Source organism: Alexandromys fortis, unplaced genomic scaffold, assembly GCF_014885135.2.
Source record: "Alexandromys fortis isolate MF-2015 unplaced genomic scaffold, M_Fortis_MF-2015_v1.1 scaffold_80, whole genome shotgun sequence".
Taxonomy (NCBI): domain Eukaryota; kingdom Metazoa; phylum Chordata; class Mammalia; order Rodentia; family Cricetidae; genus Alexandromys; species Alexandromys fortis.
The window spans coordinates 8,664,848-8,690,909 of NW_026068174.1; the positions used below are offsets into that span (position 1 = coordinate 8,664,848).

At 50.0% G+C, this 26,062-nt stretch overlaps 1 protein-coding gene across 9 annotated transcripts in view; it reads left to right on the top strand.

The window, feature by feature from the left end:
• Positions 1-26,062, top strand: part of Rap1gap2 (RAP1 GTPase activating protein 2) — a 188,462-nt gene that overhangs the window by 154,224 nt on the left and 8,176 nt on the right. For all 9 annotated transcript variants that reach the window (XM_050128778.1, XM_050128777.1, XM_050128782.1 and 6 more), the window contains 11 exons: positions 2,045-2,145; positions 3,823-3,952; positions 5,826-5,981; positions 11,260-11,331; positions 11,792-11,878; positions 13,278-13,412; positions 20,834-20,971; positions 22,457-22,575; positions 24,858-24,971; positions 25,191-25,308; positions 25,640-25,766. In XM_050128778.1, coding sequence (XP_049984735.1) covers positions 2,045-2,145; positions 3,823-3,952; positions 5,826-5,981; positions 11,260-11,331; positions 11,792-11,878; positions 13,278-13,412; positions 20,834-20,971; positions 22,457-22,575; positions 24,858-24,971; positions 25,191-25,308; positions 25,640-25,766 — 1,297 coding nt within the window. The remainder of the gene's footprint in view (positions 1-2,044; positions 2,146-3,822; positions 3,953-5,825; positions 5,982-11,259; positions 11,332-11,791; positions 11,879-13,277; positions 13,413-20,833; positions 20,972-22,456; positions 22,576-24,857; positions 24,972-25,190; positions 25,309-25,639; positions 25,767-26,062) is intronic.

Below are 26,062 nucleotides of genomic sequence, written 5' to 3' on the forward strand. Positions count from 1 at the left end.
CGGCATCATATCTTTATGAGTTATTAATATTTTAGTAAAACCTTCAGGGTTGCTCTCTGCTCAGCAGATTGTCCAACGTCTCAAGTGTGCCGCTGGTTTGTTTCGTTTCTTCTTGTTTCCCCCTCTCTCCCTCTATTCCTTCCTTCTCCTCCTTTTTCTGTTTCCCTCCTCCTTTCCCTCTTTCCTTTCATTATTTTGAGAGAGATTCTCACTGTGTAGCCCAGGCTGGTCTCGAACTTGGTACCTCTCTGAGTGCTGGGATTACAGGTGTGTGTCCCCATGGCTTGTGTCATCATGTCACCTGGCTTAGGCTGAGTAGTATTCTGTGGTCTGGCTGCACATGCTTAGCCATTCACACTCTCAGGCATCAGGGTCGTTTCCAGCTTTGGAGACACATGAGCGGAACTACTATGCGCACTTTTGTGTAGGATTTGGGGTTAAGAACCTATGTTTTCATTTCTCTGGATACCTGCCTAGCAGAGTAATTGCCGCTCGTATGGCGAATTGCATGTGCCAGACCATTTTCTGAAGCGATTGTTTCCCCTTCGGTGTGAGTGATCCAGCTTTTCTGCGTCTGGGCCGGATTCGGTGCAGCTGACTTTTAATTTAACCCTTCTGACACACGCGTGGTACTAACCCTTCTGACACACGCGTGGTGCACCTCATTGTGGTTCTAGTTTGCATTTCCCTGTCGGCTAATGAAGCTGAACCTCAGTTTTTAAAACATCATTTTTTTTTTCATGTGCTTACTCGCTATCTGTGTGTCCACTTAGGTGAAATGTCTATGACTTGGCCGTTTTCTAATTTTTCTTACTGTTAAGTTTTTATTACAGCTTTACTAATCTATAATTTTCATACCGTGCACTTCACAATAGTAAGAATTACAGCTCCACGGGTGGCTTGAGGTGTGATCACAGTGGCACAGCAATAAGGATCTTGTTCCAAAATATGCTCATCACTCTCCAAATAAAACCTGCATCCATGGAAGTCACTCCTCTGTCCCTTTAGCTCCTGGAAGATATCCAATTCAAGACCAGCCTCGGCTACATCGTGAGACTCTGTCTCAAATCTGTCTCAAAGTAGTCTGCCTTCAGTTCTGTGAGTTGGTCTGTTCTGGACCTTTGAGAAATGGAGGAATATATGTGACATTTTTGATTAGTTTTTTTTCATTTAGCTAAATGTTTTCAGAGTTCATCTATGTTGTAACGTGATCTATCTGTTCCTTATTTAGGTCAAGTAATGTTCCATTCTATGTCTATACCAGATAAAAACAATCTATTGGTTGCTTGACAGATAATCTGGGTGTTCCCACTTGTGGGTTATGCACAGTACTGCTGTTGACATTCATGTACAAGTTTTTTTTTTTTGTGTGTGTGTGCGTGTGTGTGCGTGTGCTCATGCATTCTGTTGTCTCTTAGGTATATACCTAGGGGTGGTATTGCTCGGTAGTTAGCCTTCTGAGGCTGGCAGGCTGTTGCCAGAGTCTCTGCCCTGTTCACATTCCTGTCAACAGTGAGCAAGTGTTCAGAGGTCTCCGTAACCTCCCCCACACTTTTCTTGTCACTCATCAGCAGACCCATCGTAGTGATTATGAAGTAGGGTCTTTTTTTTTTTTTTATTACTGTAGAGTTTTTGTTATGAGACAGGTTCTCACTGTGTAGCCCAGCTAGCCTAGAATTTGCTCTGTAGACACACCCTGGCCTCGAATTCACAGACTTTTGTCTGCCTTTGCCTTCTGAGTGCAAGGATTAAAGAACTGTGCCACCACGCCGAACCCTTCTTTAGAGTTCTTTCACTTTAAAACCAGTCCTATACTTTGAGTCATGGTTTTGGTGTCAAGTCTGAAAGCTCTTTGCTCTGAGCTCTTGGATCCCAAGACCTCCTTCCCCAGGGCCAGCACCCAGCTCTGCAGTGTTCCTCCGTTAACCTGTCTCTGAGGGCCAATGGACAAGAGGGAAGAGGAGAAAGGAACCCCGGGTTTGGACAGCCCTTTCGCTTCACAATCAGTGCCTTTCCCATTCCCCTGCCCCCGTGTTTCTTCCAGACCCTGGAGGAAGAGCTGTTTGGGAACAATGAGGAGAGCCCAGCTTTCAAGGAGTTTTTGAATCTCCTAGGGGACACCATCACATTGCAGGACTTCAAAGGGTGAGTTTTGTCAGAGGCTGACTTCATTCATGGGTGGGGCCCGTGGTGAGGGCCAGGGCAGACAGTTCTGTCCTGAGGGAGCATGGGGCTTTTCCAGCTTCCGATCCTTTGCTCATGCGCCTGCATTCCTGAAGACTCAGTGGTCCCAGGGATAATCTAGAGTGACAGGTTGGCTGAGAGGCAGTGGCCTGGGCAGCATGATGAGGTGGCTCCTGCTGAGGTCTGCCTTCCTAATTACATTTGGCTCACACTGACAGTGAAAGGAATCCACCTTCCCTACCACTTACCTGGCAGGAGAAAGAGAACCCTGTGCTGTTTCTAAGGAAGTGACCCAATTTGGACAACATGCGAAGAACAGATAATTAAGACTTCACGCGAACATAATAACCCTCTTGGCAGAAATCCATGCAGCAGTGTCCAGTCCCTTAAACGGACAGAAAGCTAGATTATTGGGACTGTTGTTTGGAAAACCCTGGCCCTTGATTTTCCTCCGAAAAGGTGACATTTGGGAATATTTCAGACCTGTCCAACTGAGTGACTGGCATGTGGCTGAGAGTCCTAAGATTTGGTCCAGGGGCCAAAACAAGCACCTAACATCTGGTAAAAAGCATTAGTCCAGTTGTCCTAGGCGTTTGAAAATTGCTTTCTTCCTCTGCTTCCTTCTCCTCCCTGCACCCCTTGCTCCATCTTCTACTCACTTTGCAGTCACTACTATTGCCTGGAGTCTGGAGTCAGTCACCCCAGAGTTAGACGACTCCTGCCTCCAGTGCTCACAAGCCCTAAGAGGTTTGACCAGTGACTTTACCTGGAGAACAGTCCAGTTCCTTATCTGTAAAAAGGGAGATAAATGTGAACTTAATAACAACCAACAAGGTCACAGGGGATTAAAACAGATAATGCAGACAAAGCAGGTTTGGAGCCCAAAAGGGCCTGAGGTGTATCTGTTTTTTGTTTTTTTTCCTTCTGGTTGTTGAAGACTGTGGTCCCAGACTGGCAGCCATATTTCTGTGAAGGGAGAAGAGCTGGCTCCTAGAAGGTCATCAGTTCTTTCCCAGTGTCTCCTTCCTGGGATGATACAGATGTGCAGGGAACACTTTGTGTTTGTCTCTACAGAAGCTGGCTGTTCAAAGCGCATCAGCTGTCCCTTCTGTCAGGCCCCAAGTCTCGCATGAATTTACCCACATCCAGTAGAGAGACTGACTGTCCTGGCTCCTGACCAGGGGTCTTGGGGAGCTAGGTCAGGCATCTGTGTGGGGTTATGAATGGCTGGCGGCCTTCTCACTTGAACAGCCACGTGGAGGGTACATAACCAAGGCTTGAGATAGAGGCTTTGCTTAAATTAGTTGGTTAATTTGATTCTGTTGTAAGTCAAAATCTCACTCTATAGTCCAGGCTGGCCACAAACTCCTGCTTTGACCTTTAACGTGCTAGGGTTGCTAACATGTAGCCACCAGGTCCCAGCCACCAGGTCTGCCTCCGTCTCTCATATAGGTGGTTGATTGTAGGACACTTGGCTAGGCTGAGCAGAACCAATCTGCACACCTTCCTGCCTTATACCCTCATTGGCCCTCAGCACTTCCATGTCTTCTCACCTACTTGTTTGCTACCTGTCCTTAGTGGCACCATGACACAGCTCCACCTCACTCCTCATTCTGCTCCTGCGTTTTTTTATGCCAGTTTCCGAGGCGGCCTGGATGTGACCCACGGACAGACAGGGGTGGAATCGGTATACACCACTTTCCGGGACCGGGAGATCATGTTCCATGTCTCTACTAAGCTGCCCTTCACGGATGGTGACACTCAGCAGGTAACCAGGACAGAAGACAGGGCCAAGCTGCAGGTCGCTTCCAAATGACAGATGGGACACTGCAGCCTGGGGTGGCCTGTTAAAACACTTCCTTGAGACTCGGTGTAGCCCCTAGCATGCAGGAGGCCCTGGACTCTGTCTCTAGCACTGAAAGTAGAAGTTAGCACCAGGAAGTCAATGAAGGGTTGAGCTGGGAGCAAAGCAAACAGTGCTGGCAAAGGCCGATAGGAGTCCCGAAAGCGCGTGACTCTCAGCCTGTCGGTGGCCTTGCGGCTTCAGAACATGTGGAGTGGCGTGTGTGTTAGAGGGTTCTGTGGGTTGCCCAACAGCTGGCTCCTGTGAGCCACAGCTGGTGTGTGTCTGCTTCTTGGGGAACCTCTGTCCTGGCCACTCAGCCTTTCTGCTCTTTGCTGCCCTGTGAGTGTGAGGTTTGTAGGAGAATCCTCGCAGCCTCCTTGCCTGTCCGTAGCCTGGGGACTCTGTGAGACCTGTGACCCCAGCATTTGTCAGCTCGCTCCAGGGCAGCTGCTTTGAGCTGCACATCTTTCTGGAGGGTTTGGCTCTTGCAGCTGATTCTGGCTGTTGTGACATTGATCACCTTATCCCACTTCTTTCCTCCTTCCTATTTCAGAGAACACAGAAGGGTGTCCCCCAAGCTCTGACCTGTTTGTGTCTGTCTAGGGCACTGGGAAGGGAGTGGGGATGCAAAGTCATAAACACTGTGCATGGTTTCTTGGGAATAAAAGAAATTGGCAAGCAAATTATGATTTGGCTCCCAAATAATAACTGAATGTTCTAGAAACAAGTGGGTGTGTGATTCCTTGTGTAGCCAAAGTGGGTTTTCCCTGGGAGCCTCACCTTTGGTCCCTGTTTTCTTACAGCCTCCCTCACCTACTGCCCTAGTCTGAGGCTCATTACCTCGGGGCCATTTCAGCCTGGGTGTGCTGCAGAGCTTGGCTCTTGGCAGGAACCAAATCAAAGACAGTTCTTTTCTCTTAAGAAATGGGCGCCAGCAGTGTGTGTGTGTGTGTGTGTGTGTGTGTGTGTGTGTGTGTAATAAGTGAGACAGTTTGCATAAAGACACCCAGTACAATGTTCAGAGCAGACACTCTGTGAATAAGAAACCCTATTTGAAAGAGCTGAGCACAAGTTCCACTTTGAGTGTGCATTTAGTAAAGGACCACAGACGTTGATTGGCAGGGCCTATGTATAGGAAAACCTTAACATTTGTAATCATTCATGCGAACAGCCGTCCACAGTCCCAGGCATATAGTAGGGGCTTGTAACGCAGATCACATGGCAGAGTGCCTGGCATTGTGGGGTTCTGTCCTCTCGTTCTCCCCTAGCCAATAGACCTGCATTTCTCGGAGTGTCCTCACCTCTGGTGGAGTGCTCTGTACCCTGCCTCTTCTGTCTGCATTTCCTCGCCAATCTTGCCCGTGTTTTTCAGGATACCCTCTGCTGCCACCTGCTCTCTCCTCCTAAAGCTGCCAGGTACTTTCTGCCAGACAGTGGCTGATTTACCCTTGGCTGGCAGCTTGGTTAGTGGGTTCAGGTGGCTTCTCCTATGTTTGTGTTTCTTCTAGATAAATTATGACTGGCCTGACATTCTTACATTCTCTCCATGGTCCTCGGTCCAGGCTCTGTTGAGTTTAGTTACACTCAGGCAGGCCAGCTGTTACCTAACAACATGGCCATCTTCCTCCCTCTCCCTCTTGGTCGTACTCACAGATTGAGAGAAACAGCTCCCCAAAGAGCTGGACCTCAGAGCTCAGGGTTTGTGAAAGCTGGAAGAAAGAGGGATTTGCTGCTAAACTCTTTTGTTTAGGGAGGTTCCTAACTCTCTTGTAACAACAAAGTACTTTCTGTTTAGTTGCAGAGAAAGCGGCACATTGGGAATGACATTGTGGCCATCATCTTCCAAGAAGAAAACACACCGTTTGTCCCAGATATGATTGCTTCAAACTTCTTACATGCCTACATTGTTGTTCAGGCTGAGAGCCCAGGCACAGAGACGCCATCCTACAAGGTAAGGAAAAAGCCTCATTGGTGTGTGTGTGTGTGGGGGGAGAGGAAATCAGTCACAGGCCCAGGTACATCCCTAGGCATGGTGGGCTCAGTGACAGCAAAAGACACTAGATCTTAACTGGGCAGTGGTGACACATGCTTTAATCCCAGCACTTAGGAGGCAGATGCAGGTGGACCTTTGAGTTTGAGGCCAGCCTACGCTACAGAGCAAGTTTCAGGAAAGACACCAGGTCTTAAAAGTATTGCACTCCCCATGGTTGGTCTCGCTTCTGAGATTGGAGCCTGGCCCTTGGTGGAAAGCATCTTCCACGATCATCTCCTGCATCCTTCCTCTAGCTCTTCAGATTCTCACTCAGTAGTCCAGAAGCCCCGAGTACTGAGCTTTGGATATGGTGATAGCATTTGCTAGAGGAAGTCTGAGGAAGAGGAGAGGATGGCCAGGAAAGGGAAGAGAAAGATGGACAATGGGAAGACAGAGGCTAGAGGGGACTCACGGACCCTGGCTCCTGCATCTGGATAATGTGAACAGATGAATGGCTTTAACTGGAAGATTTCTGTGAGAATGCAAGACCTTGGTGATGCTACCGACTGGGGGCTTTTAGTTTTTCTTTCTAAGATCCATGAACGCTAGAAATGTCACGCTAGCCACTGGTGATGATACATGCCTATAATCTCCAGATCCCAGCAGATGTGGGGGCAGGGTCCAGGGGCATGAGAGTTCCAAGCTAGCCTGGTCTACAAAGACCCTGTAAAAAATAAAAAGAGGATGAGGAGGGTGTGGGAAGCAAGGTGGATTAAAGAAAGTTGGATTTAGTCAGTGCATATTGTATGCATGTGAGGAAATAATACACTAAACTCCATTAATAAATATAATCAATACATGTTAATTAAAGAAAAGAGAGAAGGAAGGGCCACTTGCTGTAATGGGAGGCGGTGTGTGGAATGCATTAGACTGTTCTGGCTCCCAGCCCTCAGCATCAGAGAGACAGGACACATCAGAGAGAAAGTTCCCTTGCTCCTCACTGGCCGCTTCTTCACCTTCCTGTTTTTTCCTAACCTCCAGGGCAGCACGTCTCTGTGTTCCATTGGTTTGAGGGGTCTGGGATCCATGGGAGATAGGCTGAGTCAGAAACTTTAGGGTGAGGGCTAGGTGGTCACCAAGTGGCGAGTTTCTGCTTTTCTTTGTTTCCTGGGAAGAGAGACCAGAGCTCAGATTCCCAGAGTGTTGCCTACATCACAATGCTGGGTATCAGCATCTTAAGCAGAAGGAGAAATGCACATGCCATTGCAAACGGGAGAACTGAGGCTGGGAATGTGTACTAGATACTGACCCAGGCCCTTGCGGCTTTCCGAGGCTTGCTGTGGCTTAGCCATCTTCAATGCCTTCACAATGGTGATTCCTCTGCTTTGTCAATTTAGAACTGTAGTAAGTGCAAAAGTCTTGTCAACTTTTAAAACCAAGTATGAGATGTATAAAAAGTAAAAGGAAAGAAAGAAAGAGAAAAAGAAAGAAAGGAAGGAAGGAAGGAAGGAAGGAAGGAAGGAAGGAAGGAAGGAAGGAAGAAAGAGCTCTTGGGCTGGGGATGTGGCTGTCAGTAAAGTGCTTGCTGTCCAAGCACAAGGACCCGAGTTCAGATCCTGAACACCCATATAGGAAGCTGGTTGCATTTGTAATTCCAGCACTGGAGTGGCAGACACAGGAAGATCTCTCAGGTCAGCCAGTTCAGCCAAATAAAGTTTCAGTGAGAGACCCTGTCTTAAAAGATAAGGTAGGACCAGCCGAGGAAGGTGGATCGCTGAGAGTTTGAGTCCAGCATGAATTCCAGGACATCCAGGGCTCCAGAGAACCCATTGCTAAACAAACAAAGACCAAACAACAACAATAACAACAAAATAACAGTAATAATAAGCACATGTAGATGGCTCAAGTGGGTAAAGGTGCTTACTACACAAGTCTGGGGACCCAGGTTTGATCACTGGTACCCACTCACTACCTGTGAGGAGTACCTATTCCCCAAATGTCCTTTGACCTCCACGTACACCCTACCCCCATATGCACAAAGATACATGCTCATGCTTTTTGTATGTGCATGGCTGTGTGTGCCCCTCTGACACAGCACAATCTAGCCTGCTTTGACTGAAATGGGCATTCAGTTTACAGTCACTGCTAGACACAGGCTTTCTTCTTCTGTGCCTTCTGTGTGCTGGGAACACTGGGAAACAAGGAAGAACTGGCTTTGCTGACCCCAGGCAAGGGACAGAGGAACCAGTGAGTGCAATTCAGTCAGGGCAGCAACATAGCCACCCTGCTCCTACTGAGGAAGGCTTGGATTCGCGACCCATGCCTGTGTCTTCCAAGGTGCTCTCCAGAGTGCTGCTCACCCAGTTCCCCCCTCCCCGCAGAGGCACCATGGGCGTCTCAAACTGTGAGGAGGACTGGGTGACACTGGGCTTTAGCTGAACCCTACAGGAGGAAGACAAGAAACAAGGAAGAAGAGTAAAGGAGGGAGGGACCCCAGCAGCCTGGGATCTCTGCCTCTGCTCTGTCTCTTTGTGCCCTGTGTGGTTGTCATCCCTGGGCTTCTATTTCTATCATTGCAAAACCAGGAAGTTGGATTATATAACCTCAGGGAGTCTTCTAGCCCCAGCCACTTGTGGAAACAGAGATAGAGGCAGGGTGGGGTGTGGGCTGCCAGGTGCATTGGGGAGCTCTGTATTTAAGGTGCCCTTTTGTACATGTCGTCCGGTTGGATAAGTAAAGACAAAAAAACTGAGCGATAGTGGTTACCACTCTGTGTCGGGCTCTGCATTACGGCAGTCTATTTCTACATTCATTTGTGTGCGAGTGTTCATGCGTGTGTGTGTGCATGTGTGTGTGTGCATTTATGTATGTGTGCGTGTACGTGCGTGTGTGCATATGGAAATCAGAGGCTGACTTACAGGAGTCAGTTCTCTCCATCCACAATGTGGCTCCTGGGGCTCGAACCCAGGTTGTTGGGTTTAGCGGCAAGTGCCTTTACCCGCAGAGCCATCTCACTAGCCCTTGAATAGTCTTGAAGCCTAACAAGTCCCATTAGCCTGCTCATAGTTACAAGATTGAGATTGATTGCTGCTGAGGACACTTAAAGCTGAGGCCACTGAGTCAGGGAGCCTGGAATTGGAAGTCTTCCCAGGAGCCTTTGGGGCAGGTGAGAAGCTGGCTCCATGAGTGTGCATGAACTGTGACTCTGAATTACTTTCCAGGTAGGAGTTTAGTTCCCGTCACTATAGATTGGAAAGGGATTCCAGCTTGGCAATCAATGGGATTCCCCCATCCTATCCCCAGGGGCCACTCCACCCCACTCCAGAAGTTCTGCCGAGGTTCCAAGACTCTTCTGTGAAGCAGGCAGCTGCTTCCCTGACCATCATGGCTTATCTGAACAACCCTGCTGGTCTTCTGGTTGGCAGGCCATTCCTGGACACTGTTGGGTCTCCAGGCCTTATGCTCTCAGTTCCCATAGGCATCTGGTTGTCCCCATTCTAGCTTTAAAGATGCTTCCCCCAGTGACCTGCCCCTGCTTTCTCCCAGCCCATGCCCACATTAAATTCAGTGCTTCTGCTTTCTGAAGCGAGCTGAGAGGAGGGGGTGACAAGGGCCTAGCTGCCTGGTAAGACTGAAGTCAGCGGAGGAGCTGGGATGAGGATGGGTGATGGATGGACATGACCAGAAAGGACTTGGATCCTGCCCCTGCTGACCTGTGGACTTAAGGGCACATCTGAGCCACTTACTCTGTCAGCACAGACTACTTTAATGCAGGCCCGAGGGGGAGGGGCCCAGGGAAACAGCTGGGCCAGCGTCTGTGCTTTGTCCCAAGTGTCCCAGATACCCACGGTAGGCAGCCAAATTCTTGCTCTAAGATGGAATTCTAGACTTGGGCCACTGGTGCATGGTAGGTGGATGCATCGGGGGGGCTATGCCTGGCACCTGGGGCTCAGCCAAAATCTTGTCAGTGAACACAAACCATTTCTTGACTCTGAGTACCTCAGTTTGGGCCATGCCGACAGCCTTGAGCTTGTAGGAAGAATGCCCCATTGACCGAGGCTCTGCTTCTTTTCCCCCCGGACCTGGCAGGGCCTTATTTTGGCTGGGCACCAGACTGCCTGCTCACCCAGTCTGGCAGACTATTGCATCTGCCCTACTTCACAGGCCAGAGCGGTTGGCAGCATGCCAGGGCCTTCACGTCAGCCACTGCTAGGGAAGGGATAGGGCAGCCTCCACAGAGCCCTGTAGCCTTAGGGGCCGACAGCAGGTAAGACCAAGATAGTTGCATGCAGAGAGGAGGTGAGGAGTGGAAGCTGCCTGCTTCTAGGACCACCCTTATGCAAAGTCCCCGGATGTTCTTACAGTCTGGTCTCACAGCGTGTGGCCGGAGCCTGGCTGCTCACATCCTCATTCCCAGTCAGTGCCTTTGGTATCTGTGCTCAAGCTTCAGCCAGACTGACTGACTGTGTAGAGCCAGGCTCCAGACCTGGGTCCACTGCCTGTGTGAAAGCTCCCAAAGAGCTCCAAGCTCTTGTCCTTGCAACCAGTATTTGCATTTTCCCCAAAATTGAATTATTTATTGTTGTTACAGTAATAGTTGTTGCTGGTGTGTGTGTGTGTGTGTGTGTGTGTGTGTATGTGTGTGTGTGATGTGTTGGGAGAACCACAGATACAACTTTTGGGAGTCAGTTCTCTTCTGGAGACCTTAAGGCTTGTGTGGCAGGTTTTTTTTTTTAAACCTGTGGCACCATCTCCCTGGCCCAGTATTTACTTTTTAAATACCCAAAGTGGGTTTGATATATGAACAGGTTTGGGGGTCACTATAGTGGGAGCAAACCTCAGCTATGTTTGTGTGGTCTAGATTCTCTGTACTCCTTTCTCTGGCTTTGGGTTGTTGGTTCCATCTCTTTTCTCATCAACAAAATGGGCAGTAATTCTCAGTTGCCTTCTCCGGGACGAACACTTACAATGGGGTAATGAAATAAACCTTCTGGCCACCTGTACTGTCTTGTGATCAGGGTCCCAGCCATTCCACAGCCCAAGGCATCACCCTGCTAAACTTGCTTTTGGCCCCTAGCAAGGCAGAGGGAAGGATGCAGGCTCCCATCCCATCCAGCCCATTATAGGAGCATCATTTGGGGCTTGCGGGTGATGCTCGCACAGACATTCTGTGTCCTGGGAAGGGGGAGGTATGAGTTGGTCTGTAAGAAGTGGGATTTCTCTTCTGTCTCAGCTCATGCCAGACCTTTCCGTGCAGGTATCAGTCACTGCAAGGGAAGACGTGCCTGCCTTTGGCCCCCCTCTGCCAAGCCCACCTGTTTTCCAAAAGGTAAAAATGTCTTCTACTATTCTTGCCATACTCGGGACCCCAGGTCTGTCCACCTGAGCATCAGTGGTTGGAAGAGGACTTCCAACTGTGAGCCTTGCCAGGGAGGTCCTGGCTCTAGGGTTCTCTCCTTCCTGGATATCTCCCTGCCTTACCCTTTGGGGCCAGTCTGGCCCTTGTTGGGACATTGATGATGGGACTGCCTTCCTATGAGGAGCAGGACTTCCATACTGTGCTCCAGGCCAGGTGCCATGTGGAGGGTGGGTTTCCCAGTACTGGGGCAGCTGGCTTCCATGACGGCATATTAACAGGTGGGGCTGGCCTTGGCTGGATATGACCAGATGTGAGAAGGGCTCTTGCAGGGGCTGTCCCCATCCTCCCCTGTTCTTTCTGTTACAGTGGTTGGAAGCATTTTGCCTACAGCCGAGGCTAGGAGAATTCTGAGCCCTCTTATCTGTTTCAGGGCGCAGAATTCCGGGAGTTTCTGCTCACCAAGCTCACAAACGCAGAGAATGCTTGCTGCAAGTCGGACAAGTTCGCCAAGCTGGAGGTGAGAGCGCTGGATTGAACGTCTCCTCTGGACTTGCTCTCAGTGTCTTTCAGGGTTCTCACCATGGTGCTTGTTCAATTGGGGAAGCTTTGCTCCCTCCAAAGCTCTCAGCTCTGTGTTGCTTTGGGAACTCTTTCTTTTTTTCTTCTTAGGAACTCACATAGACTCTAGATCTCACCAGCCAATCCCTGGTTCTTTACTGAACATGTATTATGCCCAGGTCTCGTTCTGTTATCAGAGATAAATGACAAATTCCTTCCGCTGCTGTGAGTGCACAGGCCTTTACTGAAGAGAAATTGTGGTTTATAATTCCGTGTGCTGTGCTATACTCTGGGTTGTGAGAGAGCCAGTGGGTAGTGATTGCTTCTGCTAGGGAAGACAGAGGGTGTGTTCAAGGAGGGCTTCTTGGAGGAGGTTGCCTTTGAGCTGCAAGAGAGTCTGGAAAGTCATTCCAGACACAGGGAATAGTCAAGGGCCAAACAGAATCGGATGCTTTGGGGTGGGAGATGTGACGACAGCTCATGTGGCTGGAAGGTGGGGCTCAGCTGCAGATGGCGGTTGCATTAGATGGAGAGAGGCGGGGGCTTCCAGGGGGTGGATGCTATGAAGTGTTCAAGCAGTGTTTGAGTCGCACATTAGAGGCGTCATTAGCTAGTGTGTGTTAGGGGAGGAGAAGGGGTTGAAAGGGAGCTAGGACAGGAAACTGGAGGTACTGGTTTAAACTGTGGGTAGGTGTGTCCAGCCAGAGGATGGCAAGCCACATGTGCCCCAGGATAACCCTGAATGTGTTCCAAGACAAAATCATAGACTAATAAGTATAAAACATTATGAATTGTCCCCCCGGTGACCTGACTGTTCTTATAGATGACAACATTGTGCCACAATGTCAAAACATTGGACGTTCCTCTAAAGTCAGGGTTGGGAAGACACTCCTAGAAGTAAGGGTGGGAAAAGTGGGATTATAGGGTGACTCAGGCTTTGAGCTTAGGCTCTGTGGTGACATGGAGACCATTAGGAGAGGAGCTTCCTTGGGACTGTGGCCTGCTGAAAGTGCTTGTCCAGTTTGTGTAAATGGAGCCCCCTGGAGGCTGCATGCATGCCCATGGCTGATCCTTGACTGTTGGAGAGCCATGGGCCAAGGACTGTGGATATAGATCTTAGTCTGAGATCTGGCCTGGGCATCCCTAGGGCAAGCCTTGGAAGAGGTGGTATGGCCATGGAGAGAGAGCAGGGGTTGACCGGGAAAGTTTGTGCTAACTCTGGCATTAGTGAGCATCCTCTAAGACCGCACTATGGTCAGGAGCTGGTGACAGAATGACAACCCTCAGACCAGGCATCGGGAGCACAGAGGGAAGTGCACAGGTGGCGTCTGCACACTGCGTCTACCCTTCCTTTCTAGGACCGGACCCGGGCTGCTCTCATGGACAACCTTCACGATGAACTTCACACACACACACAGGTCATGCTAGGCTTGGGCCCTGAGGAGGACAAGTTTGAGAATGGCGGCCATGGAGGATTCTTGGAGTCTTTTAAGGTATGACTTGGGGTTGCTGTGGCAGAGGGCAAAGAAAGCAAGCAGCTAAGTTACTGGGAATATGGCCTCAGAGCCCAAGGGCCAGGTGACAGGCTAGGGTGGTCCTTGCAAAGGGCTGGGGCATTGTGTATGAGGTTGGAGCAACCGACGAGGACTACAGTGACCTCCATGCTCTTTCTTGGCCTGGACCATCGTCAGCCCAGGAATCCCCTGGGCAGGTAGGCGAGTGAGCGGAGGAGAGGAGGCCACATGAACTAGGAACCTCGCTGTTTCCACCTGCGCCCTCCGTGGTCCGGGAGCCCAGGGAAGAACGGTGGGAGTGAGGCCACAAGCTCTAGGGGTCTTCAGCAGCTGGGTGGGATGCTGCGTAATTCTTTATTACTGGCCAAGCCCTGGGACCTGGCTGGGGAGGGTGGGTGGAACTGCAGCCAAGTCTCTCTAGCATTGAAAAGGGAAAAGTTTTATCCAGAAGGAGCTTCCTGTCCCCTGTCGCCTGTACTCAGGAGGAGGCTGGGTGGCCACAGAACCAGTGAGGAGCAGAGACGGTTTCATTGCCATGTCCTGGCTGAGTGCTTGCTGTCCACACAGCGTTTACATTGGCATCTGATCTAAACCTGACTGTAATGGTTTGCGTTTGGCTACATAGTATTTCTCAGTATTTCCTTTAACATGGGGTGGGGTGGTGGGGCTGGAGGACAAGGTACAAGAGGCCATAGGGTCTTAGCAGTACCTCAGACGTGGGACTTTGTTCCTACCTAGACTTTCTCAAGGTTCTGCCAGGTCTGTCTCCCATCAGAGAGATTTATAAACCATGACATTTTGAGAGGCTGGTGTGCGGATTGGGGTTACATGTATTTTAAAATCCCAACTATAGGGTACTAGGGAAGATCTTTAAAGTCCCTAAGCTCCAGTTTTCTTGTTAAGGACCCAGAGATAATAAACTGGACCTCTGCCACTGTGTCATGAGAGTTCATTGGAATAATGCCCAGAAATTGCAGATTGCGCGTGACACAGTAAATACCCTAAGCTGTTGTAACAGGGCACACATAAACTGCTGTACAGGTTGCCTATAATCTTAAACCTCCCAGCTGTCATTAGTGCTCTGTGGGGAAGGCTGGTTTTATGGATGTAATAATTTTGGCATAATAATTCACATTCAATTTTAGTGATTGTGAATATTGTTTTACATGCAAGGAAACAAAGACGCAGAGACGAAATAATCTGTCGCAGGTCACCCTGGAGACAGAGTTGAATTCAGGTCTCCCAAATTCTTACCAGCTACATGATACTCCCTCCCGGTTTCTGACCATGAAGATTCCACCCATGCCGGCCAGGCTTGGGCAGGTCTGGGTCAGCTGTGCACTGCCCAGCTGGACAGTGAGAGCAGACCACAGCCCTGCTGGCCCTAGCTAGAGCCAGCTGCTGAGATTCCTCCTGGGGGTGGGAGAAGCCAAGCTGCCTGTCCAGGCTGGTAGGAGATTCCTGGGGCTTCTGGTTTAGTCTTGATAGAAGTGTCCAGGGAAGAGGAGAAATCGGGGGAATCTAGATGCAAGAGGAGCTGGGTGTTGGAGGTGGATGCCCGTATTGCTAGCATTTGGGAAGCAAGTAGCATGCTGTGTTTAAGGATGGGTTGGGCTACATAGTGAGACTCTGTTTGCCTTTGGGTAGAGAAGAAAACAAAGAAAGATGAGGGAGTCATGGTGGATAGAGAGCCTCGCCAAGAGGAGGGTGAATGTGTGGCCAGGTCATAGGGAACAGGCTTAGGCCTGGGGAGGCAGAGGAGCAGCCACTTAGAGAACTTCTGATGCTCTGGGGGCTCTGTCCCACCTCATATCACACCTATCAAAGTGTACCACCTCCCACAGTAAATTAATTTATATGGAACAATTGGAGTTGAGCTACACTTGACGAGCTAGCACCATGCTGTGTTTTGCAGACATTTTATGAAGCATTGTCGCTTTGAGCTTTACAGGTTCCCTTTATACTTTAGAGCAGTGTTGTTTTTTTGTCGGGTTTCAGATATTTATGTAACACTGTATGTAGGCTGTGGACATTCTGCCCATGGGGTTCAGTGGATGAGGTGGCCCAGCAGCTAAATGCAGGTGACAGATCTAAAGGACAGTGGCCCAAGGCCATTTTGCCCAGTCTTTTGCATCTGTTAGGAGTAGTAGCAGCGTCACCGCAGGGTGTCTGAGGTTTTCCTAGAGAGGCTTTCAAGAGGGAGCATGCTGCAAGACTCTATTATGACTGTCCAGTGAGCCAGTATTCTTTTTAATTCTGTGGTTGAGAATGGACCTGCTTTTTTCCATTCAGAGTTCACACCTGCCTTTGAGGCGGAAGTAAATGGGGCCATGAGGGTCAGGCACACAGAGGGAGCCTTCGGGCTATGTGTGATAAAGGAGCTGTGTCTCACTCCCTCTTGGAAGGTACTTATCCCTAGACTGCGGGTCTGTAATGAAGTCAAAAGAGTAAGTGACAATTGTTTCGTCTGTGTGATAAGCATGCAACACATAGGGACCATGGTTTGAGAAACCTTGACTGGCTCAACCTTCCACTGACCTCATAATGCCGAGACAGGAGTAGAAGACAGTGGGGCAGAGTTAGGACAGCCAGGAACAGGGAGGAAGCAGGCTAATTTCTCTTAGCATTTGAGGAACTGGGAATTGGTATGGCGGTGCTTTGGTCTCACCTGATCCTTGGTGGTAGGAGTGGTCACAGGCATCTCTGACAAAGTCTTGGGGAGTCCTGTAGCCACAGGCAGGGGCAGCCCAAGTCATATCACTGATTGTGGAGGGAGGACTGGGGGAGGGCAGACATGGGCCCCAACCTCTGACACCTTTGTCACCCCTTTTTCTCCTGGGAGGGGAAGTAGTGGTACCAGAACGGTTGTAAGCCTTTGGCGGTACAGTGAGATACACTCTCACACACACACCCTTTGGTGGTACAGTGAGATGCTCTCCCCCCCCCCTCACACACACACACACACACACACACACACACACTCACTCACTCACTCACTCACGCACACATGCACTCACGCACGCATGAACAGGGGTGTGTGTGGCGGGTGGAGGTGGGGGGAACATTCAGGCCTTGGGCTTGGCTCTGCTCAGCTCATGGTTTGGAGCCATAGACTGTAAGTTGCCATCCTTTTCCTGCTAGAGGAACAGAAGACCCTGACTAAAGCCTTCTCAGCAGGCAGGAGATGAGTGTCTTTATCTCAGAGGCCCCTGCCTCGGTTCTTTCCTGGGGTTCGGATGGGCACATCCCACTTGGTGGGGCTCATCTCCTTGACTTTTGTCCTGGTGTTGACATTGTTAAATTGGAACATCTCATAAACCTTTTTGTAAGGAGGCAATGGTGCTGGTGGCTGCAAGTCAAAGCAACTTGTTCTGAGAAGCCAGCTGGGGCAGAGATGAGGTGACACACGTGGGCAGTCAGAAAGCAGTGCATTTATCCGTCCTCACGCCTCACAGGAGAGCTCCATGGAAGGCAGCAGTGCGGTGTGCTGAAGGCTGGGGGGCCACGGGGCTGAGGGAGATTGGTGGAGTCAGAGTGGTTGGCCAGGAGGACATGATAGAAAAGGCCAGTCCAAGGCTTCAAGGTTTAGAAATTTAGGTGAGATACAGTTCTGTATACACGAGAACTTTCCATTGGTCATGCTACCCATTACTAGAATGAGCAGATGGTCCCTGGGGTCAGGTGAGCTTTTCCAGATAGGGGTGAGCCAGGTGCAAGTCAGTCTAGATAGTCCCCTCTGCCCCTTTCTGTCTCCCCCATTTGCCCCCCTCTATATTCTGACTCTGTTGCCCAGGTTGAGTGGGCCAGCTCTTCCATTCAGTTGCTCATTGTGCTGTGATGTGGGATTCTTTAGATGTCACTGGACAGTTTCATTCAAAGCAAGCCTTGTTTGGGGTCTTAGTGATGATGTCACTTGTCTTTCACGCTAGGATTGGGGCAGGAGAGCTAGCCTGGAGTGGGCAGGTGTCATCCCAGGTGTTGGGTATGCACTGTCTCATTTCATCCTTGTGACAGCTCCTGGCAGGTACCATGGGAGGACCAGGACTCCACCCTTCCTGCTGCAAGAGCAGGAGAGCAGGTGACTGACAACCTGTCCAGCCCGAATTCTGTCAGTTCATTGGCAAAGAGAACCTGAGGGTTCTCTTTGTTGACTCAGACAGTGGCACATGGGCATCTGAAGCCACCTTCCTCCCTCACATCAGCCTTTGATTTTTTTTTTTAATGAGAGTGAGATCCCCAAACCTCCTGCTTCCTAGTCATCTTTAATTAATCAGTGAGTCACTCCATCTTGACCCTCGACTCCATCACCATCTCCTCATTCTCTCCTCTCACCTCTCTCCCTCTTCCCATCTTTTCCCCTTTCCCCCTCCTTCCCCCACCACCATCCCTCCTCTTCTCCTTTCCTTTCCCCTGATTCTTTTGGGGATAGAGTCTTACTATGTAGCCTAGGCTGGCCTTAACCTCTCAAGTCTCCCAAGTTGCATGAATTACAGGCATGCACTACCATTTCCAGCTTTGAATTTTCAATCCTAGGACCTGGGATACTAGATTTGGATCCCAGCTCTATCTCTTATTAGTGTGTGACAGTTATTTATTACTTGGGAGATTTTTTTATTCTTCCTATGCCTCAGCCTTTTAAGGATTCAATAAGATTGTGTATGAAGGTTCCTTAGACCAGATACACGGCACAGGGTTTATTATTCACACTTAGATCCCTTCTGAGAAAGAGACAGTGAGGACTAGATCAGAACACAAGTGAAGAGTGTGAAATGTTGGTGCCACTGGTAGTGTCAGTAAAGGGAACAAGCATATAAAAATGCTGGCATTTATGAAACATTAATGTTACTTAAGGACCCTTTTTCTCTGATCCAAGACATGTCAGATATCCTCAGATTTTAAAGAGTACATGATTGTATGACGCTGGAGTGGTAGAATGACTCAAACATGCTGGCTCTTGCAACCATGTCCCAGAAACACCGTTGCTAGGCAACTCTTCTGTGGTCCAGAGGGGAGAGGTGACATCCCTCATGGGGGCATCTTTGATTCAGACAATAGAGGCTAAACGATGTCAATTTGAGGCGGTATCTCACACCTTTTGTTGGTGGCTTGTCTTGAGGGCTGTTACATCTAGCAGCAGCCTCTCTGAGTCTCTGTCCCTTGTCAGGAGGGAATGGCATGTAGAATGAGGCCCGTTGCCAGTCCCAGGTCTCAAAGGTGTCCCTAGGGTCCCGAAGAGCAGTATTTGTGCCGACTTGGAGCTCTTCCTGGATGTCCCGAGGGAAGAAGGGGGCTTTGCTCTTCCTCTGGAGATATCTGATATTGGGCTCATGGGGTGAGCACATGCCTGAATTCAAAAAGGCAGAAGTGGGTTGTAACTTAGGCCATATCTGCTTCCTGGCGTTAGGGTGACAGGCACACACCATGGTGAGGAAAATCCACTAATTACTGTAGTGAGAAGTCCAGGTGATTCCGACTGGCTTAGTGAGGCAAAGCTCACACTCTTTCCCTGCTTCCCCTGTGTAGCCCAGGGCTCTTCAGCCCTGTCATCAGGTTTGACTTCCCAAATGGCTCCTGTGCTCTCAGCTGCTTTTCCCCCAAAGCCACCAGCAGACATTCTTCCTGTTAATCTAGCAAGGGATGAGTTAAATGAGTGCTTTAGACTGAGCCTGGGTACTTTGCATCCCAAGGAGGAGGAGGAGGCATTGGACTGGATGTTGGTTCGCCGACTGGAGTTAGGTACCTGTACTTGAGGCACGAATAGTGCAGGTGTCCAGGAGCCTTTGCTCTTTGGGCCTAGAGCAGCTGGTTGACACATAGAGACCATCATCACAGGCACTGGATCTTGCACTGTAGCCGACTCTCAGGTGTGTTCTTGGGCGCTCTTTGGACGCAGTGCCCCTTTGGCCTCAGGCCTGCAGTTCTAGCACTTGATATGGTGCTGAGAAGATAGGAAACACATTATGCGTAATATTAACAACGTGAGGAGCTACATTTGTGGTGCACTGCGCTCTCTATTAAGAGATTTGTATGTTTTCGTTGCTACTCCTTTGTAGACACACCCTGTCCCATTCCACACAAGTCTCAGAGAAGCTAAGCAACTTGCAGGGTCCCCAGCTAGTAGACGGTGCAGCAGAGAGCCCAGCCAGGAATTACTCCTGGCAGCACCAGCTAAGGCTTTTGTGCTTTTGATCAGCAAGTTGTGTTGTCTGACCATCTTGTTAAGAAACTAGAGAGATGCTCAGAGGACAGTGATGGAGGGTTGGGGTCACTGGAGGAAACCTCTTCAATATAAACACCTGCTTTAAGCACCTCTGTAGTAAAAGAGAGTGTTATCCTTAGGGGAGCCAGGATCCTGTAGTACTTTTGTTGCCTGGAAGTCTTCCCATAGATGGAGCTGAGTTCCAGCATCATAAACACCCCTCTTTGGTCATGTGCAGAACAGCATTGCCCTCCAGAGAACTCTGGGGAGGGATTGCCACCCAGGTCCAGCTCTTCCAGGGGCTCAGTTAATGTTCTTAGAGCTTAGTTATTCTCATTTTCTCATGCACCATGACAAACCTGACTGTCCTGCTTGTCATTGGCCTGATACTTGACAGCTTGCCAATACCCAGCCCACCCCATCTCTCCCCACCCATTGCTCTTTGTTGGCCACAAGTGAATGCAGGGTTCCACAACCCCAGCAGCCCCTGCCTGTGCCCAGTCTGAGCCCATATCTCTTTGAACAGCCTTGCAGGCCTGTAGTGTTGATCAGGAAAGTGTGTCTTCAGCTTCTGCAAGCCCAAGTAAGGGCAAGCTGCAGCTCCAACGCACAGATGCTCAGGAACTTGTTCCAGAGTTCTACAAGGGCGGTTGTAGCTACACAAGGCACACCTGTGGTGACAGTGGGAAGGGCAAGTCCAATACACACTTAAGAGAGGAAGCTTAGCTTTGTGAACAGCGCGGTTGGTTAATGATGTAGCTCGGTGGTGGGGCTTTTGCCACACCAAAACATAAAAGTCAAAATAAAAAGGGGTCAGTGCTCAGTCTGGCACTGGTGTTCAGTCCCCAGCCTGTGTGGAACGTGTGACAGTCATTTTAAAGACAAGAAACCCCTAAGAGATGTTGAGTTGTTAGCTAGACAGTATCATTGAGGTTTGGTGAGCTCCAGGCCATGCTTCCACTTCCCATGAACGGAGGGTACTAGGTTGGCCCACCTTGTACCACTGAGCCCTCAGACCCTGCCTGGACAGAATTTAGAGAACTCCGCAAACACCCAGTACTGAGGAGTGGGTTTGTGACTATTTGCGTGTTCATGCTAGTATATACATACATGTGTACATGTGAGGCCAGGACAGATTAGTCCCGAGGGATCAGGTACTGACCAGGTCTCTCAGACCTTTGTCACTTCCCACCCCTTGCAGAGAGCCATCCGTGTGCGTAGCCATTCCATGGAGACCATGGTGGGCAGCCAGAGGAAGCTGCACGGTGGGAACATTCCTGGCAGCCTCAGTGGGGGTATTGTCCACAACGGCATGGAGGTCACCAAGACCACTTTCTCGGTGAGTACTTTGGATCCTGGGCTAGCATGTGTGTGCGGGGAGGTTTAGGGAGGAGGGGTTTGTCCTACCCAAGGTTTGGACTGGGCAACGCAAGCTGGACGATGGGCTGGGGACACCGAAGCTGCTAGGAGCTGTAGGTCACCTACCCAGCCTCTGCTAGATGACAGTGGTCCTGTGGCAATTCCATGCCAGGTTGCCCCCGGGGTTGGTTTGTACTATGAATTGTCTTCTGAGTTTAAGAACTGAGCTTGGGTGCTCACGAGGGAGACCCTGTTAGTGACAACAGTGGCCACCCAGCTTGCTCTGCACCAGGTACTGAGCTGGTGATTGATATACGAGACCCTATCTGACCCCTATCACGATTGTATGAATAGACACAGGGACACGCTCCCTTCCACACTTTAGGGAAAGGAAGCTCAGCAAAGCTAGGTAACTTACCAAAAGTCACCCAGCCAAGATGAAGGGCTGGGGTTTGAGTGCAGGACTTCTTGATACAAAGTTTAGCTCTTTATACTGTGTGTTCAGTTCTCAGGGAGAGACAGCCCCACGGGTCTGTGAGCTTAGGACTCTTGATTCACACCAAGGGCCCGTGAGAGAACCACATAACCAGCCATTAATAAGGCAAGTGGCTTTTGACCTGGACGAACTGGAATTTTCTTTGGAAAAAATTCTAAGCAGCAGAATAGACTGACCGAGATGCTGATTTTTTTTTTTATAAATGGTCTGGAGCAATGGCTTGATTTACCTAATATTTTCCACATCTACTGTCTTGTTTCTCTCAGAAGGTTATGATAACCGCAGAACAGGGTGATTTTTTTGTGGATGGGGAAACTGAGGCCCTAAGAGTTTGACCATTCTCCCAAAGTGACACAATACGAGTGGCATTGGAGCCGGAGTTAGAAACCTAGCAGGCTCCAGGCTTTTATCCCTTCTTGCTCAAACTTTTACCTTTGTGTCCCCTTCCCATCATGAGTCTGGGAATCCTCAAGCAGAGTACTTGACCAGCTTCCCACTGCCATCAGTGCTTGTGAACTCGGTTCAGTGCTTTTATTTGGTTTGTTATTGCAACTCCTGCCTGGGTCCATTTATTCACAAGCAGTGGTGGGGAGTCAGGAGCCCTGGGTCCTTACTGCTAGCTGACTCTGACACACCCCTCCGTTTTCTTCTGGTTCTTGACTTTCTCAGTAGCAAGGTGAAAGGTCGCAGCTGACCACTCCAAGGGCTCTCTAGATTTTTTAGTCTGTGATTCCCTAAATCGCCCCAGCCAGCTCAGCATCTGGCCCTACTATGGTGACCCTGTGGTCCTCCAAGAGCTCTTGGATCATTACCTGCCGCCACAGACTTAGCATAAGAACAAGAGAGAGGCTGTGAGTGGCTCAAGTGTTGGGGTCTCAGTCATTGGTGTTTTCTGGGGTCTCAGCAAACCAGAGAAGGGTGGAAAGGAAGGGTGGGCATGCACACTCACTGTGGCATTTTTATTGGCAGCCTCCGGTGGCCGCAGCAACCGTGAAGAACCAGTCACGCAGCCCCATCAAGCGACGGTCGGGACTCTTCCCCCGCCTGCACTCGGGCTCTGAAGGCCAGGGGGACGGCCGGACACGATGGTAATTGTCAGGGCCTGGACTCCATCCCAGCTATGGGGCCTGCCAGCTCTCTCCTCCTTGTAGCTGTCAGGTGACCAAGCATGGGGACAGGTTTTCCCAGTGTCAGGCTTCCCCTTCAGGCTTCCCCTGAGCCCTGGCCTCACTACCTGTGCATCCTGTCACTTGTGCTTAGAAGAGAGTCCCTGGTTGGGAGAGCTGGGCAGTGATGGGGAGAGATGCTGATGCAAAGAAAGTGAACGGATCTGTCTGACTGCTCAGAGAGGGTGTGTAGAGCCCCAGTGTCCACAGACAAGTGGAAGACCAAGAGCTGGCAAAGACAGCTGGGAAGGAAGAGAGAGTACAGATGCACAGGATGTGTGTGTGTGTCTCCAAAGATAGGAAGGGAGAGATTCCTGTTGTGTCTGTCATGGAGGGAAGTGCATTGTAGGGACCCAGCCCTGTGGTTTGATAGTTAGGAGGTCACCAAAAATGCACGGGGGATAGGAAAGTGGCTCAGTGTGTAGTGTTGCTGGCCAAGCATAGGGACTTGGGTTTGAATCTCTGGCATCCATATAAAAAGCTGGGTGTAGTGACAGGAGGCCCCTGGGCTCTCAGGTCAGGTGGTGAGCTTCAGGTTCAGTCTCAGAAAATGAGGTAGGAACTGTGGAGGAACACACCCATGTTGACTTTTTACCTCTGTAAGGCACAGGCAGTGGAAAGCATGCACACATGCGTTTGCTGCACACACACACACACACACACACACACAGAGTCTATATGGGCCGTTAACCCCTGTAGGGCATCTGTGATCTTAAAGGTAAAGGACAAGTGCTAGTGAGGATGTGGGGGTATTGGCACATTTGCACATTGCTGGTGGGGACGTGAGATAGTGCACCCGCTTAGGAAGACAGACTGGCAGCCCCCAACGGGCTAAGCATAGAGTTACCATAGGACCCAGCAACCCCACCCTTAGGTGTATGTATAGAGAGAGACCATGAGAATTGAAAACAGTTGTCCGTAACAACACCAGCACCACCTTTAATAGGTTGCTATTATTCATGGTACCTCAAAGCAGGAGCAACTGAAGGGCCTGCCATCTGATGGCTAGATAAGTAAAATGAAACCAGTGCAATCACAAGACGTATTATTATATTGTAATAAACAGCAAGTGCTGAGATACTGATGCAGGCCACAGCGTGGACAAACTTTGAAAATGCTAAGCTAGTAGAATCCAGATGTGAAGACCATGTATGTTGTCAAGTCCCGTTTCTATGGAATGTCCAGACTAGGCAAAGCCCATAGAGACAGAGAGAAATAGGCTAAGAGTAGCAGTGGGTAGTGATTGCAGATGAGCCAGGGTTTCTTTTAAGAGGCCTTAAAATGTCCTAAAATTAGATAGTGGCGATGGCTGCATAATTCAATGAACATATTAAAAATTGTTCCATTGTCCACTTTAAAAAGATGAATTGTATGGCATGTGTAATAGGCCTCATTATTTCTGCTGCTATAAAAAGTGTGCTGAAGGTTACAGGAACTGGCTGCTCTCGCCAAAGACCCAGGTTTGGTTCCCAGCATCCACATGGAGGCTCACAACCATTCCTAACTTCAGTCCCAGGGAGTCCAATGATCTCTACAGACCTATGACTACACCAGGCATGCATGTGGTGCATATACATACATGCAGGCAAACACACATTAATAAACAATAATAAATAAATAACTCTTAAAAACAAAGCAAACAGAAGCCAGTGGTCATGACTCAGAAATATTAATGAAAAACAAGTGAATTGAGGACCGAGCCAAACTGATCCCAGTATTTGCTATTGGGTAAATTGTGGTCTTTGCTGAGCTCTTGGACCCTTGGATGTAGAATATCCCTTCACTCCCCACCATCCAGGGCTGCCTTGTCACATGTAGGATGTCTTCAAGAGTCGTTACAACAGGTGCATCCCACCCGGCATCTCTCAGAAATCCGTGGGTATTGGGTTGGTACCCGAATGGGTCCCACTCAGTTCCCTGTGTGACCCTCTCTTTATCTGTAGCTCTGCCAGGTGGGATGGGCATGGAAGAGGGGTAGACTTCGACTGGAGGCCATCAAGTCAGGGCCCCTGTTTGGTGGCCTTGGACCACCTCCATGAATTCAGATTGACCTTTATTGTAGGGACCAGAGGCTCAGGGGGGAGGGCAGAGGTGGCCACACTCTGTATTGGCTCCCACAGCCTGAACTCTGTGTAGGGTCAAGGGTGGACAAGGGCAGGGGCCTGGCTCCTAGGCCTCACTTCTCTTCATTCTCTGCCCCCTAGTGACAGTACCTCTAGCACTCCCAAAACCCCGGATGGTGGACACTCTTCTCAGGAGATAAAGTCCGAGACCTCGTCAAATCCCAGCTCTCCAGAAATCTGTCCCAACAAAGAAAAGTAAGAGACTTGGGGTTTGGGAAATGCTGGCTGTTGCCACTGGGAGTCCTGGCTTATATGCTCTGCCTCTAGGCAAGCTGAGAGAGACAGATCTTGTCTTTGGAAGTGTCTGAAACACAAAGACCACCAGGCAGAGGCTGGGGGAGCTGCTGTAGGCAAGCTCGATCCTCTGGCGGATTTGCCTCACTGCCAGTTGGCGTTGCTTCCGGTTCCCCATAGGCCCTTCATAAAGTTGAAGGAGAATGGCCGCGCCAACATCTCCCGTTCCTCCTCCAGCACCAGCAGCTTCAGCAGCACCGCAGGGGAGGGGGAGGCCATGGAGGAGTGCGACAGTGGGGTAAGTATGCCTCATTCAACCAAGGAGCCGCATTCTGGGCCCAGCTGGTTCTACTGTGCTCTAAGATACAAGGAGAAGGTGGCCGAGGCAGCTGTTACTCCAAATGAGAGCAGTGCATGGGGGGACTCTGTCTCAGCACAGCGCTTAAGGGCAGCCGTGGAGGTTGTCTGTGCCAAGGGTGCCGACTGGTCAGGGAAAGGCTGCTGTCACGGCTGAGGCAGAAGTGTGCAGCTGTGGGGGTGGAGGCAGTGGCTTGCGTGGTCCTTCTCAGGACAGCTGTGGGAACTGCTTGGGAGTACACTGGCCTTGCTCACCCAGTTTCTCCCCCCAGAGTAGCCAGCCATCCACAACTTCACCCTTCAAGCAGGAGGTGTTTGTCTACAGCCCGTCCCCGAGCAGCGAGAACCCCAGTCTGGGGGCTGCTGCTACCCCCATCATCATGAGCCGGAGTCCCACAGGTCAGTGGCATGAGAAGATGCGTATGACGGAGTTGGAAGGCAGAAACTATGCCCTGACTGCTATTCAAAGGGCATGCGCCCCAGGCGTGCCGAACTGGCCAACTTCTGCTTTTCCTAGACCGTAGGGCCTGCCTTCACCTCTACTAGCTTACTCTGTCTACCGTAAAAAGCTCATATTCTTATCTTCTTATAGATGGGGAAACTGAGGCTTAGAGAACTGAATGATTTCATGATGATTCCATGGTGGAGGAGTTAGGATTGAGTGGTTAGAAAGCTGAACAGAATCGGCTCACCTC